Below are 17289 nucleotides of genomic sequence, written 5' to 3'. Positions count from 1 at the left end.
ATTCAGCCACTCTCATGATAAGACTTTGGGTTTGGTTTTTGGCAATATCAGCTCTGTTACTATAAGCAATAAGGCTTTCATTCAAGGCACAAGTGGATACTTTGAGATCATTTATGTGGTACTTGAACTTTGACTCTGAAGCCCTGAGCTCACCTCTTTCTTTCACTACTTTGTCCAGTGAAAGTAGGACCAACCAACTAGCTTCCTTATACTTTTCATTATGACAAAATTGTAGAAAGGTACCAAACATGTTATCAACCAGTGACTTGCCTCTTACCAGTACCTGATCTACTGGTAGTGATATATCGCGTATTTCTATTGCAAACTGACGTCATGGATTAGCAGTGCCCTCTTTACTACTGGAAGCAGACTCATCAACATCTTTAGGACTAACCAGACTTGAGAATCAATTTAGAAAACTCATCCTTATAATTGTTTCTCTAGAACCACTCTCAGTACCAATTGTCTTAGGTTCGGTTCTCTAGAGAAGCAAAACTAGTGAAGCGTCTATATATATATATAGACAGGGAGAGAGAGAGAGAGAGAGAGATTTGTATCAAGGAAATGGCTCTCAGAGTTGTAGAGGCTGGGAAGTCCCAAGTCTGAGAGTCAGGTTGGAGGCGTCTCCTGATTCACACAGCTGCACTCACACAGCTGCAGGGGCTCGCAAACCCAAGATCAGCAGGTCAAAGAACAGGCCTCTGGCTCACAGGCTGCAGAGGCCTACAAATCCCAAGACTGGCAGGTAAGCCAGGCCACTGGCTCACAGACTATGGAGGCTGATGAATTCTAAGACTGGCAGATAAGCTTTTAGCTCAAGTCCCAAGAATCAGAAGTCAGATTAACAGGAGCCAGCTGCAGGTCCAGAGCAAGCAATAGCCCGTGAGCCTTGCTGGAAAGTCCACTTAAATTGAATGCAGGCCACACCCCCAAGGAAACTCCCTTTCGACTGACTGGCTACTCACAGCAGATTCCATCATGGAGGTGATAACATTATATCAGGTCTCCTCATGGAAGTGACTACATCATTATACGACTGCCAAACTACGTAACTGCCAAACCACTGAGAATCATGGCCCAGCCAAGTTGACACACAACCTTAATAATCATACCTTCTCTTGTCTAGTCCAAGAACAAGTCCAGCTGTGGCATTTCGCAGAACCACAGCAGGGGTAGAGAGTCTATCATTTAAAACAAGAAGGTGATGGCAATGTAAAAGAAGCAAGCACAGCCAAGAATCCATATGGAGAACCCCAGTCTGAGGATCATGAAGGAGAATCTTGGGTGGAGAGGTGAGAGATACCAAAGACCAAAAGGATAAAGAAGCCAGTATCAAAGTCAGAGTAAGATACTAAGACAGGAGATACTGCAAATATGAGAGCAGAAATATGTTGAATGTACACCATCCAGGCTGACTTTGAACATATATATGACAACAGGTTTTGGAGTCACCCCAGTGAGGGTTCTAACATGTACTTGCTGGGTGAACTTGGGTAAGTAACTTACCTTCTCTGGACCTCAGTTTTCTTGCCTGCAAATATAATGAGTTAAAATCACTTCAGAGAATTATTGTGGTATTTGAATGGCATAAACCCACTGCTATTGAGTCGATTCTGACTCATAGCGACCCTATTGGGCAGAGTAGAACTGCCTCATAGGGTTTCCAAGGCTGTAATCTTTCTCTGTCACATCTTTCTCCCTCAGAGAGATGGGTAGGCTTGAACCATTGACCTTTTCGGTTAGCAGCCAAGTGCTTTAACCGCTGAGCCACCAGAATTCCTCTTTGAATGGCATAATATATTAAAAACACAGAACAAGTAACTTTTCTCATGAGCCATAAATGGCGATATTGTTATAAATATTAAAAACAGATGTTCTTTTTTACAGCTTTCTTTTGTCTATTAACCAGGAAATGATACCTGGATTGCTAGCCCAGTTTAAAGAACCAGAGAAAGAATGGAACACTGGCATGGAAATTAAAAGATTCAAGGCTTGTCTGGTTGATCCAGTACTGCACTACATGGAGAGGAGATAGTAAAACTAGAGATGGTGCCTGGATCAGCTTCCCCAGTTTCTGTGGTGAAAAATGTGAGAAGCGGGCCTCACAAGGAATGGTGGTCTGCCCTTGCCAAGCTAGTTTGCTAGTGAGCTGTGAGCAGAAAAGATTGGCTTGGAGACCCCTAGCTATGGTCTTGTATGTTCATTAAGAAGAAGGTGTTGCTCTGCTCTCTATCTTGGACATATATTATACAGACATACATATATACATATATACTCCCCACACTACTATCGCCAGCCCTTTTCCCACAACTCCCAGCCTCCGGTTCCCCTTGAGCAGCTGTAATAGCTGGTGGTATCTTGGTTCTCCCTCAGAACTAATTTTAGAGCTCCTGTGCAAAAATCATGACTTTTCTTATGTTTGTGGGAGAGAGACTGACCAAAAATTTTCTCCTTTATTCTCAAAAAATACTTTTATTGTTCCATGGCATAGTTTGGTTAGGAATCAGTAGTTCACCCTTTATAACAATTAACATGGTATTTTATAAAATATCGATTTTCAAGCCCATGTTGTTCTTGTTGTTGTTAGTTGCCGTTGAGTCAGCTCCAACTCATGACAACCCCATGTCCACTGTGAACTATTTGAAGGCTGATACACTGTCTTATTCATATTTATGTCCCCAGTACCTATGGTGGAGCAAGGAATTTACTTTCTTTACCCATTTTTTTCTACCACTCTTAACTATATAGCTTTCACACCTCTCTCACCTGCAACACAATATGCATACAAGATATAAGAAGTTGCCATAGTTTGTTAATGAGCAAAATCATTACCTTAAAAGATGCTGTACATCCTTACATGCCCACTCTCTATACCATTTCCTCAGTGTCTAAAATTGAGTGGCTGAGTCAAAACTGCTTCTGCTTTACAGACCTACCCATCATGAATGTTGGTGTGAAAATGAGGGGTAAATATTAGCATGAAGTCTCACATAGGTCTTGAGCCTAAGCTCTGTGCTCCTATTCACTTTGACCAGAGAGCTCATTATTGCAAATTAGTGTGTAGTGGCTTAGCTATTGTGAGTAGTGAGGGACAACAACAACAAAAAAAACCTGTTGCGTTCGAGTTGATTCCAACTCATAAGACCCCATAGGACAGAGTACAACTGCCCCATAGGGTTTCCAAGGAGCAACTGGTGGATTTGAACTGTCATCTTTTTGGTTAGCAGCCGAGCTCTTAACCACTGCACCACTAAGGCTCTGAGTGAGGGACAAGTGACAAGTAATAGCCTTTCCACATTTCGAGCAATTTTTGGGACAGGGCATATTGATGAGCAAATACATGAAAACTACAAGAAAAAATACGTTCTCCAATTCAAAGAATATGAGAACTATTTCTATAACTAGATCGTCATAATATATTCTCTGGCATAATAAGCTAAAGTAGCTTCAAATTTCTTGACAAAATTTATCCTGAGATATAATTAGCTGAACAGGAATTTCCTGGGGGCGGGGGAGGGCATAAGGAAAATGAGCCTTCATGCAACTTCAGTTAACACTCACCAGTATTAAGCAGCAGGGAATGGAGAAGCAGATAAGATCCCACAACAAAGCAGAGAGCCAATAAGTAAGAACATGGACTCCACTCACAAACTGGATGTGCTTTACCTTAGCAATTTTCTCAGTCACTGTCTGAAGACAAAAGCTACTGGCCATAACAGCCATGCCAAAAGCCAAACATAATGCTACTTGCATTCCACTTGTAGGCCTACAGAAGATTAAATAAAAGTAGGAAAAAGCTGATTTCAGTAGTTATTTTCAAATGTATCTGGCCAGACAGCAAGGAATATAATAAGTTACAATTCCAATAAAAGAAAAATCATACATACACTATGTTAATACCATAAAGAGGGAAAGGCTGAGGTGTGTTGGTGATTGCAATGGAAGCATTGGGACCAGAAAGTGACATAAAAAGAATGTTGTCTAACACCGCCAGGGATGTTGCAGCTGAATGGTATGCCTCATTATTGAACAATACAGTAAAAACTGTTTTGTTTTGTTCAATCTTAATGGAAAATGCAATGATGCAGAAGTTACGGCACTCTTTACTTTGCAATATATAATCTGTAACATTACCTAGAATAAAGAAAGAAATTGGGTTAGTGAGTTAGCATGTAATATATTATTCACTATGCAAGTTGAAATGGAAGGACAATTTTTTTTTTTTTCCTGTTCTCTCTTCCTTTTCCAACTTCCCACAATGGCTATTTCAAATCTTCACTTTATGCCTCAAGAATTCTATCCCATGAGTAATCCCTATAATACTCTCACCATAGAGTCTACAACCAGAAAAAAACAGCAAGTTACTATTAATTTCTTGCTCTTTTCCTAATCAAAATAAATATTTGTCCTTTTTCAAAACTGTTTGGCTCTTTTAGGTAATTTGCATTTCCATATACATTTCAGGATCAGTGTCAATTTCTGAAAAAATTCTACTGGAATTTTCATAGGGATTACATTGAATCTATAGATCAATTTGGGGAGAACGGACATCTTAACAATATCGGGTCTTCAAATCCATAGCATGAAACACCTCTGCAGGTATTAAGAACCTCTTTAGTATCTCTCAAAAATATTTTGCAATTTTCAGTGTACAAGTCTTGCCATTCTTTTGTTAAATTTATTCCTCAGTATTTTATTCTTTTTGATGCTATTGTAAGTTTTGTTAACTTTTGTTTCCTAGGACTTTGTCCATTTCATCTAATTTAGATTCTTTAGAAAAAAAAAATCCAGTCTCACATTTGCCTTTTGATTGAGTGTTTAATCCATTTATATGTAATATAATTACTGATACACTAGGATTTATGACTGCCATTTTGCTATTTATTTTCTATATGTATTATATTCTTTTTGTTCCTCTGCTTATTACTACCGCTCTGCATTAAGCATTTATTTTTTGACCTAATTGACATTTACTGAATACCCTGCCAAACAACAGAAGAACACACATTCTTTTCAAAATCACATGAAACAGCTGCTAAGACAGACCATATACCGGGCTGTGAAAAAAATCTCAATAACTTAGAGGGGCTAAAATAATTTGTGAGTCCATCTGGGCCTCAACATTTCTTTGTGGGAAGTTTTTAATTACAGACAAAATTTCCATAATTGATATTTTTCTTGTACTTCTGGTGGATTGTCATTTTCTCAGAATTTGTCCATTTCACCCAAATTTCAAGAATTACTGGCATAAAGTCTTTTATTTCCTCTTGACAACTCTTCTAATATCTATAATAACTGTATTATATCTCCTTGTTCATTTCTGATACTGGTAATTTATGTGTTTCTTGTATTTTTCTTAGTCAGCCTGGCTTGTGGTTTATAAATTTTTGATCTTTCAGAGAATGAACTTTTGGATTTATTGAATTTCCTTATTATATATCTGCATTAAATTTTATTAACTGTTTCTCTTATTTTTATTATTTTCTTTCTTTTCCTTTTTTGGGTTTAATTTGCTGGCATTTTTCTTTCTTTTTTTAAATTTTGTTGTGCTTTAGATGAAAGTTTACAACACAAATTAGTTTCTCATTCAAAAATTTATACATAAGTTGTTTTATGACATTGGTTGCAACCCCTGTATTGTGTCAGCACTCTCCCCCTTTCCCTTTCCACCCTGTGTTCCCCATGTCCATTCGCCTAGTTTTCTGTCCCTTCCTGCCTTCTCATCTTTGCTTTGGGGAAGGTGTTACCCATACGGTCTCATGTACTCGACTGAACTAAGAAGCACATCCCTCATGTGTGTTATTGTTTGTTTTATAAGGCCTGTCTAATCTTTGGCTAAAAGTGGACTTTGGGAGTGGCTTCAGTTCTGAGTTAGCAGGGTGTCCAGGGGCCATAAGCTCAGGGTTCCTCCAGTCTCTGTCAGACCAGTAAGTCTGGTCTTTTTTGGTGAGTTTGAATTTTGTTCTACATTTTTCTCCCAGCCTGACTGGGACTCTCTATCGTGATCCCCGTCAGAACAGTCGGTGCTGGTAGGTGGGCACCATCTAGTTCTTCTGCACTTAGGCTGGTAGAGGCGGTTGTTGAGGTGATACGTTTGTCCTTGGGACTAATATTTTCCTTGTGCCTTTGGTATTCTTCATTCTCCTTTGCTCCAGATGGATGGGGCCAATAGATGTATCTTAGATAGATGCTTGCAAGCTTTTCAGACCTCAGACACTACTCCACAAAGTAAGATGTAGAACATTTTCTTTATGAACTAAGTTATGCCAATTGACCTAGATGTCCCCTGAGACCATGGTCCCCAGCCATCAGCCCCAGTAACTCAGTCCCAAAGGTGTCTGGATGTGTCTAGAAAGCTTCTATGACTTTCCTTTGGTGAGGTTGTGCTGATTTCCCCATATTGTGTGTTGTCTTTTACTTCATCAAAGTTAATACTTGTCTACTATCTAGTTAGTGATTTCCCTCCCCATTCTTCCCCCCCCTCATAACTATCTGTGTATAAACTCATAACTTTCTGTGTATAAGCCTTTTCTTGGGTTTTTATAATAGTGGTTTCATACAATAGTTGTCCTTTCGTGACTGACTTATTTCACTTGCATAATGCCCTCCAGATTCATCCATGTTGTGAGATGTTTCAAGGATTCATCATTGTTCTTTATCATTGCATAGTGTTCCAATGTGTGTACGTACCATAATTTGTTTATTCATTCATCTGTCGATGGGCATTTAGGTTGTTTCCATCTTCCTCCTATTATGAATAATGCTGCAATGAACATGGGTAAGTGTATATCTGTGTGGCAGCTCTTCTCTAGGATATACTCCTAGGAGTGGGATTGCTGGATTGTATGGTATTTCTATTTCTACCTTTTTACGGAGGAGCCGTATCTTCACCAGTGTCATCTTCCATCCCCTATTCCAGTCCAATCCCTGTCTGAAGAGTTGGGTTTGGGAATGGTTCCTGCCCTGGACTAACAGAAGGTCTGGGGTCCATGGCCTCCGGGGTCCCTCCAGTCCCAGTCTGATCTTTAAGTCCGGTCTTTTTATGAGAATTTGGGATCTGCATCCCACTGCTCTCCTGCTCCCTCAGGGGTTCTCTGTTGAGTTCCCTGTCAGGGCAGTCATCCGTTGTGGCCGGGCACTATCTAGCTCTTCTGGTCTCAGGCTGATGTAGTCTCTGGTTTATGTGGTCCTTTCTCTTAGGCTTGTAATTATTTCGTGTCTTTGGTGTTCTTCATTATTCCTTGTTCCAGGTAAGTTGAGACCAATTGATGCATCTTAGATGGCCGCTTGCTAGTGTTTAAGACCCCAGACACCACTCTCCAAGGTGGGATGCAGAATGTTTTCTTAATAGATTTTATTATGCCAATTGACTTAGATGTCCCTTGAAACCATGGTCCTCAAACCCCTGCCCCTGCTACGCTGGCCTCTGAAGCATTCAGTTTATTAAGGAAACCTCTTTGTTTTTGGTTTAGCCCATTTGTGTTGACCTCTCCTGTATTGTGTATTGTCTTTCCCTTCACCTAAAATGAAAGTTATCTACTATCTAATTAGTGAATGCCCCTCTTCACCCTCCCTCCCTCCCCCCTCTCGTAACCATCAAAGAATATTTTCTTCTCTGCTTAAACTGTTTCTCCAGTTCTTATAACAGTGGTCTTATACAATATTTGTCCTTTTGCAACTGACTAATTTCACTGAGCATAATGTCTTCCAGATTTCTCCATGTTATGAAATGTTTCATGGATTCAACATTGTTCTTTAACGATGCATAGTATTCCACTGTGTGAATATATCATAGTTTATTTATCCATTCATCTGTTGATGGGCACCTTGGTTGCTTCCAACTTTTTACTATTGTAAACAGTGCTGCAATGAACATGGGTGTGCATATATCTGTTCATGTAAAGGCTCTTATTTCTCTAGCATATAATCCCAGGAGTGGGATTACTGGATCATATGGTAGTTTTATTTCTAGCTTTTTGAGGAAGTGCCAAATCAATTTCCAAAGCGGTTGTACCATTGTACATTCCCCCCAGCAGTGTATAAGTGGTCCAGTCTTTCCACAACCTCGCCAACATTGATTATTTTGTGTTTTTTGGATTAATGCCAGCCTTGTTGGAGTGAGATGGAATCTCATTGTAGTTTTGAATGATCGAAAGCATTTCCTCATGTATCTGTTAGCCACCTGAATGCCTTCTTTAGTGAAATCTTTTGCCCATTTTTTAAATTGGATTATTTGTCTTCTTGTTGTTGAAGGGTTGATGTAGTCTTTACGTTTTAGAGATTAGACCCTTGTCAGATAAGTTGTAGCCAAAACATTTTCCCTAGTCTGTAGGTTCTCTTTTTATTCTTTTGATAAAGTCTTTCGATGAACATGAATGTTTAATTTTTAGGAGTTCCCAGTTACCTAGTGTTTGTTCTTGTGTTTATGTATTGTTAGTTATGGTTTGTATTGTATTCATGCCATGTATCAGGGCCTCTAGTACTGTCTTTATTTTTTATTCCATGATCCTTATTGTTTTAGGTTTTATACTTAGGCCTCTGGTTCATTTTGTGATATATTTTGTGTATGGTGTGAGGTATGGGTCTTGTTTCATTTTCTTCCAGATGGATGCCCAGTTTTGTCAGCACTATTTGTTAAAAACTGTGTTTTTTCTCCATTTAATGGACTTTGGTTTTTTGTCAAAGATCAGCTGACAGTAAAACCAAAAAACCAAACCCACTGCCATCGAGTCTATTCTGACTCATAGCAACTCTATAGGACAAAGTAGAACTGCCCCAGAGTTTCCAAGGAGTGCCTGGCAGATTCAAATTGCTGACCTCTTTTTTTTTTTTTGTTAGTAGCCGTTGCACTTAACCACTATGCCACCAGGGTTTCCAGTTGACAGTAGGTGGATGGATTTATGTCTGAGTTCTAGATTCTGTTTCATTGGTTTATGTGTCTGTCATTGTACCAGTACCAGGCTGTTTTGAGTACTGTGGCTGTAACAGTAGATTAAGCATTTATTTTATAGTGTACCATTTAAGTTCCTTTTTTCCCTCTTATGTTTATTTTAGCTATTTTTTTCAGTGGTTTCACTGGGGATTATAATACACATCTTAACTTAAAACAAGCTAGCTCTGATGACTACCAATGTACTTCCAACAGTATACAGAAACTTTGCTCCAACATTGCTCCCTTCCTCCTTCCTCCTTTGTGATATTATTGTAGTGCAAATTACACCTTTATATAAGTCCACTAACACAGTTTTTCATTTATTGTTTTTCAGGTGTCTTAGATCAGTTAGGAGAATAGTTAAAATATATGTTTATACTGTATTTGCCTTATCTTTTCCAGTGCTCTTATTTATTCATATCCTGTTGCCGTCGAGTTCCTTCTGACTCATAGGGACCCTACAGGACAGAGGAGAACTGTTCCATGGGGTTTCCAAGGAGCATCTGTTGGATTTGAACTTTGACCTTTTGGTTAGCAGCCATAGCTCTTAACCACTACGCCACCAGGGTTTCCATTTATCCATACAAATATGAGTTACTGCCTACTGACCTTTCATTTCAGCCCAAGGAATTTCCTTTACTATTCTGCTGGCAATAAGTTTTTCAGTTTTTTATTTATCTGGAAATTTCTTCATCATTTTTGAAGGAAAGATTTGCTTGATTAGGATTTTTAATTGACAAATTTTTCTTTCAGCGCCTTGTGTATATCATCTCAGCGTGTCTGGCCTCCATGGTTTCTGATAAAAAGTCAGTTGAGAATCTTATTGAGGATCATTTGTATATGATGTCATTTTTCTCTTTCTGCTTTCAGGATTTCTCTTTGTCTTTGACTTTCATTATGACATGTTTAAATGTGGAGCTCTGTGAGTTTTTCTTACTTGGAGTTCACTAAGCTTTTGGATGTGTACATTAATGTTTTTCATCAAATTTGGGACTTTTTAGCCATTATTCCTTCAAATATTTTTCTGCCCCTTTCTCTTCCTGCCTTCGGGACTCCCATTATGCGTATGTCAGTATGCTTGATGTTGTCCTGCATGTCTCAGAAGCTCTGTTTTATTATTATTATTAATTCATTTTTCTATTCTACAGCCTGATTTCTACTGACCTACCTTCAAGTTTTTTTTTTTTTTACCTTCAAGTTAGTTGATGATTCTTCCAACTTAAATTTGTTGTTAAGCAATTCTAGTGAACTTTTCATTTCAGTTATTATACTTTTTCAATTCCAGAATTTCCATTTGGGACTTTATTATTATTATTTCTATCTCTTTATTGACATTCTTTATTTGGTGGGATATAGTTGCCATGCTTTAATTATTTAAAGATATTTCTTTTAGTTCTTTGAACATATGTTTGATAGTCGATTTAAAGTTTTTGTCTACTAAGTGCAACAAATGGTCTCCCTCAAGGACATTTTCTGCTGATTGCTTTTTTATTTCCTTTGTATGGGCCATACTTTTATGTTTCCTTGCATGTCTCTTTTTGTTTTTGTTGAAAACTGCAAATTTAAGGCAATATATTGTAACAACTCTGGTATCAGATTCTTCCCTGGCTTGTTAATTTTTTTTAAAATTTGTTTAGTGACTTACATGAACTAATTCTGTAGATTCTGTATTCTCTACAGGTGCAACCACTGACTTCTCTGATGGATTTTAAAAAATTCTTGCTTTTACTTTTAAGCCTGGCTCCTAGGGTTCACCCCTTGGTCAGTATAATTTAGTGGTCAGTCAAAAGCTTTTTAAAATGCCTTGATCCAGTAAGGCATATTGTCAAACATCAGGCAGTCTGCCTCAACTTTCACTTCCTGCTTCTGCAGGGTCTCAGCATCAACCCAGGATGACTCACTGGAGTCTTCTCCTTTCCTAGGCCATCCCTATCCATCAACACTGCCCTGTGCACGTGCACAACTTTCTAGGTCTCCAGGAACATGTTTGACCTTTTCAAAATTCACTGTGATTGTCTAATTTCCCATGTATTCTTTTTATGTTTCTTTTTGCCAGGCTCCTGCGTTCTTCAGCTGAAATCACAGCCAGCATTAGCCAGCTGGGGTGATGTTACCAGCACATTAGTAACACTCTGGGAGTTGCGCTTTTTTTCCGAAGGGCTGAGTCCTAATTAAAATGCAATAGCTACAATTCCCTGGGATGGAGATTTTTCAGGGAGCTTCTAATTCTGACAAAATATTGATAGTGCTACTGGGACAGGACTTTTAACCTAGCTCCAAAAGTATTCAGTCCTGTCCCTTAACTGTGAGGCTGCTGTACCAATAAACTACAGAGATGGGGGGATTCACCCTAAGTTAAAATGCCACAGACCGTATTGTTCTTACAGAAGTTCAGTGTCTTGGGCTAATTTCCACAGCTATGAAATGGTTGAATTTAAAACTGTTTTGCAAGTATTTTTGTTGCTTTTGTGGTAGAATGGGTTCAGTAAGTTCCTCATTCTATAATATTGAAGGTCCAATTACTCCATTTGCTAGGTTTGGGAGCAATTTGTTACACAGAAATTAAAATGAAACAAAAGCAGCTGCTGTTGAGCCGATTCTGACCCACGGTGACCCCGTGTTTCATGGCAGCACTGCACTCCGCGGGTTTCCAATGGCTGTGATCTTTCCAAAGGAGACCATCGGAGCTTTCTGCCGAGACACCTCCGCGTGCACTGGAACCACCGACTTCCTATTAGTAACTGAGCACTTAACCCAGGGGCTTTTCACGCAGCAACAGATGTGTAAGCATTGTTCTTAGTATTAATAAAGATAATGCAGAGAGACTGTTTAGTATGGTTCTTGCTAAAGGAAAATGTTGAACAAATTAAGTAAAGCTATTTGTACTACTGTAAGGGTTAATTTTATGTGTCGATTTGGCTAGTCTATGGCGCCCAGTTGTTTAGTCAAACGCTCATCTAGCTGTTGTTATGAAGGTCTTTAACCCTTTCAGGACTGGCAATATATATAGCTATCATTTACTTTTTGTACCTCTCGAGTTCACTGGGAACCTGCTGTCCCACTGACAGTATGTGCACCAGCAGGCAGGGCATATATAACAGTCTGAAGCAGAAAAAAACAGGTGTGTGCTGCAAATTACTGTTTTTACAGGGCATTGCACGAGATGGTACAGAATCATTAAATTTTTGGTAGAAAAAGTACGAGTTCTGGAAATTTTTATTTGGTACACATACGTACCTCTGAACTCTGAGGGTAGAATTTGTGTTCACAAGGGGTACATATATGTACCTCCAGACTATGAGGGTACAATTTGTGGAAAGAGGCATAAAACAAAAATCATATTATACCTACCATTAATTCAGACACACTCAGTGATTCAGCATGCCCTCCATTACTTAAAATACACAGGATCAACAAAAAAGGGTACAAAAGGGTTAAAATTGACTAACATTTAAATCGGCTGACCTTAAGCAGATTATCCTTCATAATGTAGGTAGGACTCATCCAATCAGTAGAAATATTAACAGCAAAAATGGGATTCCTGAGAAGGGAAGGATTCTCCTTCAAGGCTATAAACAGAAAAGGACTGCCGGAATTTTTAGCCTGTTGCCTGACCTGCAGATTTTGGACTTGCCAGGCTCCCCAGTCACGTGAACCAATTCCTCAAAATCAGTCTGTCTGTCTGTCTCTCTATCTATCTATTACTGGTTCTGTTTATTCAGAAAACCCTGACTAAGACAACTACCCTCAAAATAAATTCATTCTGAGCAGTCAGTTCACTAAGCTTTCAGCTAACTGTTTAGTAAATACAGTAGATGGAAGGACAGCTTTCAGATCTTGGCACCAACATGTCACAATGTGAAAGCTTAGAGAAATATGTTTGTATTCTGGTCAGAATAAAAATTCTATGCCAAATTTCCAAACAATGCAGTATGTTCGCTCTTTTTCCCATTTACTGAAAGATGACACAATTCACTGAAAGAGCATCTAGAGCCAACACGATGCAATTAATAATTAACTTTTGTGACCAGTAATATTGAAGGGTACATTTCTGTCTTTGATTTAGCTGCTTCTTGATACTGAAACCCTGGTGGTACAGTGGTTAAAGTGCTTGGCTGCTACCAAAAGGTCAGTGGTTCAAACCCGCCAGCTGCTCCATGGGAGAATGATGCGACAGTCTGTTTCCTTAAAGATTTACAGCCTTGGAAACCCTATGAGGCAGTTCTACTCTGTCCTATAGGGATGTTATGAGTAGGAATCAACTCAATAACGATGGGTTTGATTTATGATACTGGTGACTAATAAGAAAAGAAAGAAGCAGATAGTTAAATACTACAGGTAAATCCCTTCTGTGTAAATGACAGATAGGTCTTCACATAAGAGCAGTCTTTTTTAAAAAAAAATATGGGTCTTACCTTGAACTTCCCGAAGTTCTTGATTCTTAGCCTTCAGAAAAACCTCAAGATTCTTTATGATATTAAGAGCCAAAGAAGAATTCCCTGAAATTGAGTAAGGCACGATGGTTCGACCATAATGACCCAAATCCATTTCTCTGGAAGACCGCTCCTTATCTTTTACGCTCAAACTTTTTAAGAGATAGGTTGTGACAAACACAATTACCAATATTTGTAGCAACGTCAACTTCCAATTGCGCCAACTGAATAGTGCCCTCTTTATCAACATGGAATGAAATTGCTGGCAATAAAGTGGAAGCTAAAAACAGGAGAGAAACATAGTATTAAAATGGTGAGTGAACCAAGTAGGATATTCATGTTACAACTCTTTAAAATAAATGCATCAAAATTTTATGGCAGAAGATATACACATACAATACACACGTTATCTTTAAATAGAACCCAACAACAGATTGGGTAAACAAAAAGATTGTATAAAAAGTTTTATTTGTGCAACATATTAGGTGAAAGGATTAAGGCCTGGCTTCTGATCTAACTACAATGAAAACCTTAAAAAGATGATTTTCCTCATTAACTATTTTTAGTATTTCTGATCAAGAGAATAGATTTATATCAACTTTTGTTTAACATTAAATCACAATATTTCAATTTTCCTCCATTTTATAGGGAAATATACCCATAAAACTTGTAAATAATTTCCTTGAAGGTTTTTTTTTCCCATTTTTTCTTTTTGTTCTACTGTGGCAAATATATACGTAACATAACATCTGCCATCTTCCCATTTAAAAATCAGTGACATTAATTGTGATCACCACATTGTGCAACCATCACCATTATCTGCCTCCAAAATTTTCTCTCACCCTATGCAAAGCTCAGTGTTCCCTAAGCAATAAGTCCCCCTTTCTCTGGCCCTCCCACTCTCCTCAGTGTTCCCTAAGCAGTAAGTCCCCCTTTCTCTGGCCCTCCCACTTGCCTCTCATAACCACTGATCAACTTCGATCTATGTATACTTGTTCTTTCTAGGTATTCCATATAAGTGTAACCATACAACATTTTTTCTCTTGTGGCTGACTTATTTCACTCAGCATGGTATTTTTAAAAATCATCCATGTTGTAGCATCCAACAGTACTTCATTCATCTTTATACCTGAATAATACTGCATTATATATATATATTTCACATTTTGTCTATCCATTGACCTGTTGGTAGTCATTTAGTTTGTTCCCATCTTTTGGCTATTGTTAAGAGTGCTGCAGTGAATGCTGGTGTACTTGTATTAGTTTGTGTTCCTGCTTTCAGAATTTTTGGGTATATTCTTAGAAGTAAAATCGTTGGATTACGTGGTAACTCTTTTATTTTCTGCAGAACCGTAAGACCAATTTCCACAGTTGCTGTACCATTTTATATCCCACTTCAGTGAATGAGGGTTCCTGTTTCTCCACATCTTCGCCAGTACCTTTTTTTTTTTTTTTAAATCATAGCCATCTTAACAGGCATGAAGCGACATCTCACTGGAGTTTTGATTTCCATTTCCTTAATGACCAATGACATTGAGCATCTTTTCATGTGCTTATTGGTCATTTGTATTTCTTCTTTGGTGAAGTGTCTATTCAAGTACTTTGCCCATTTTTTGATAAGGCCACTTGTCTTTGTGTTGTTAAGCTGTAGAATTTTTTTTTTTTTTTTTTTTAGAATTTCTTTATATATTTTGGATATTAAATCTTTGTCAGATATATGGTCTCCCCAAATTTTTTTCCAATCTTTAGACTGTCTGTTCACTTTCTTGATAAAGTCCTCTGACGAACCAAAGTTTTAAAGTTTTAAAATTTGATCAGGTCCATTTATGAGTTTTGTCTTTTGTTGCTCATGCAACAAAAACACTAGGTCTTAAAGAATAATCCCTATGTTTTCTTCTAAGAGTTCTATGGTTTCAGTTCTTACACTTAGGTTTTTGATCCATTTTTAGTTAATAATTGTACATGGTGTGAGGGATGGCTCCAGGTTCATTCTTTGGTTTGTGGAAATCTAGTTGTCACAGCTCTATTAAAGAGACCACTCTTTCCCCATTGGATGGATTTAGCACCCGTGTCAAAGAATCAATTAACCATAGCCGTACAGTTTTATTTCTGGACTCTAAATTCTATTTCATTGGTTTATATGTCTATCATTATACCAATACCAGACTGTTTTTATTACTGTAGCTTTATAACCTGTTTTGAGATTGGGACATATACCAAAGTCTTCCTACTTTTCTTTTTTGGGATTGCTTTGGCTATTTGGGGCCCCTGCAGTTCCATATAAATTTGAGAACTGGCTTTTCAAGGTCTGAAAGAAGGCTGTTGGAATTTTGATGGGTATTGCATTGAATATATGTATTGTTTTACATAGTACTGACATCTCAACAATCAATGAGCACAGAATGTCCTTCAACTCACTTCAACTGCTGGCAATGGATATATTTTTTTTTAATTTTCAGTAAATGTTTTATAATTTTCATTATACAAAATCTTTTACTGCATTGGTTAAATTTATCTCTAGGTATTTTATTCTTTTAGACACTATTGTAAATGAAATTTTTTCCTTATTTTCCTTTTCAGATTGCTCATTGCTGATGTATAAGAACCTGATTGGTTTTGTATGTTCATCTTGCATCCTTCCACTTTGATAAATTCATTAATTAGCTCTAAAGGTCTTCTTGTGGATTCTTTGGGGTCTTCTATACATAGGATCATGTCATCTGTGAAAAGGAGTTTTACTTTTTCCTTTCCAACTTGGATATGATTTTTTAATTTATTTTTCTTGCCTAATTGCTCTGGTTAGAACTTCCAGTACAATATTAAACATCAGTGGTGAGAGTGGGTATCCCTGTCTTGTTCCTGATTTTAAGGGGAAAGCTTTCAGTCTTTCTCCATTAAGTATGGCCTTAGCTGTGGGTTTTCCATAAATGCCCTTTATTAGGTTGAGGAAGTTTCCTTCTATTTCTGCTTTGCTTAGTGTTTTTATCATCAAAGAGTACTGGACTTTGTCAAAAGCTTCTTTGCACTGACTGAAATGATCATGTGATTTTTCCTTTGTTTTATAACGTGATAAATTTCACTAATTGATTTTCTAATGTTTAGCTACTCTTGCATTCCTGGGATTAATCTCACTTGATCATGGTGTATATAATACCTTTTTGGATTTGGTTTGCTAGTTATTTTGTTGAGGTTATTATTTGCATGCAATATTATTTTTCCATCCTTTAACTTTCAACTTTGGGCCTAAAATGTGTCTCTTGTAAACAGCATACATTTGGATCGTATTTTTTACTCATTTCACCACTCTCTCCTTCTTGATTGGAGCATTTAGTCCATTTACATTCACTGAAATTATCAATAAGGAATGACTTACTTCTTACTTGTTGTCTATCTGTGTGTGTGTGTCTTATACCTTTTCGCCTCTATTGCTACCAATTTTTGTGCTTCACTGCTGTTTTGTGGTGAGCCATTTTGACACTGTTCTTCTTTCCTTTTGTGTGTATTTGTTAAATATTTTCTTTGCGGTTACCATGAACATTACATTAACATCTTGCATTTATAACAACCTGAGTCAAATTGATACCAATTTAACCTGTGTGTTTTTTTTTTAATGAACAAACTGTGTTTTACTGATGATGTAAAGGCATTCAACTGTGTGGATCATAACAAATTATGGATAACATTGCAAAGAATAGGAATTCTAGAGCACTTGATTGTGCTCATCAGGAACCTGTACATGGATCAAGAGGCAATCGTTCAAATAGAACGAGGGGTTACTGCGTGGTTTAAAGCCAGGAAAAGTGTGTAAGGGTTATATCCTTTCACCATACTTATTCAATCTGTATGCTGAGCAAATAATCCGAGAAGCTGGACTATATGAAGAAGAATGCGGCATCAGAATCGGAGGAAGACTCATTAACAACG

At 37.8% G+C, this 17289-nt stretch overlaps 1 protein-coding gene across 1 annotated transcript in view; it reads right to left on the bottom strand.

The window, feature by feature from the left end:
* LOC126087506 (phospholipid-transporting ATPase ABCA3-like) overlaps positions 1-17289 on the bottom strand; it is a 249445-nt gene that overhangs the window by 73040 nt on the left and 159116 nt on the right. The window contains exons 18-20 of the mRNA XM_049905037.1: positions 13348-13645; positions 3888-4134; positions 3558-3766 (exon numbers count right to left, since the gene is read on the bottom strand). Coding sequence (XP_049760994.1) covers positions 3558-3766; positions 3888-4134; positions 13348-13645 — 754 coding nt within the window. The remainder of the gene's footprint in view (positions 1-3557; positions 3767-3887; positions 4135-13347; positions 13646-17289) is intronic.

The sequence above is a fragment of the Elephas maximus genome, chromosome 12 (assembly GCF_024166365.1).
Source record: "Elephas maximus indicus isolate mEleMax1 chromosome 12, mEleMax1 primary haplotype, whole genome shotgun sequence".
NCBI classification, from domain to species: domain Eukaryota; kingdom Metazoa; phylum Chordata; class Mammalia; order Proboscidea; family Elephantidae; genus Elephas; species Elephas maximus.
Note: the sequence above shows the minus strand (reverse complement) of the source record. Positions and strands in the feature narration are given on the sequence as shown.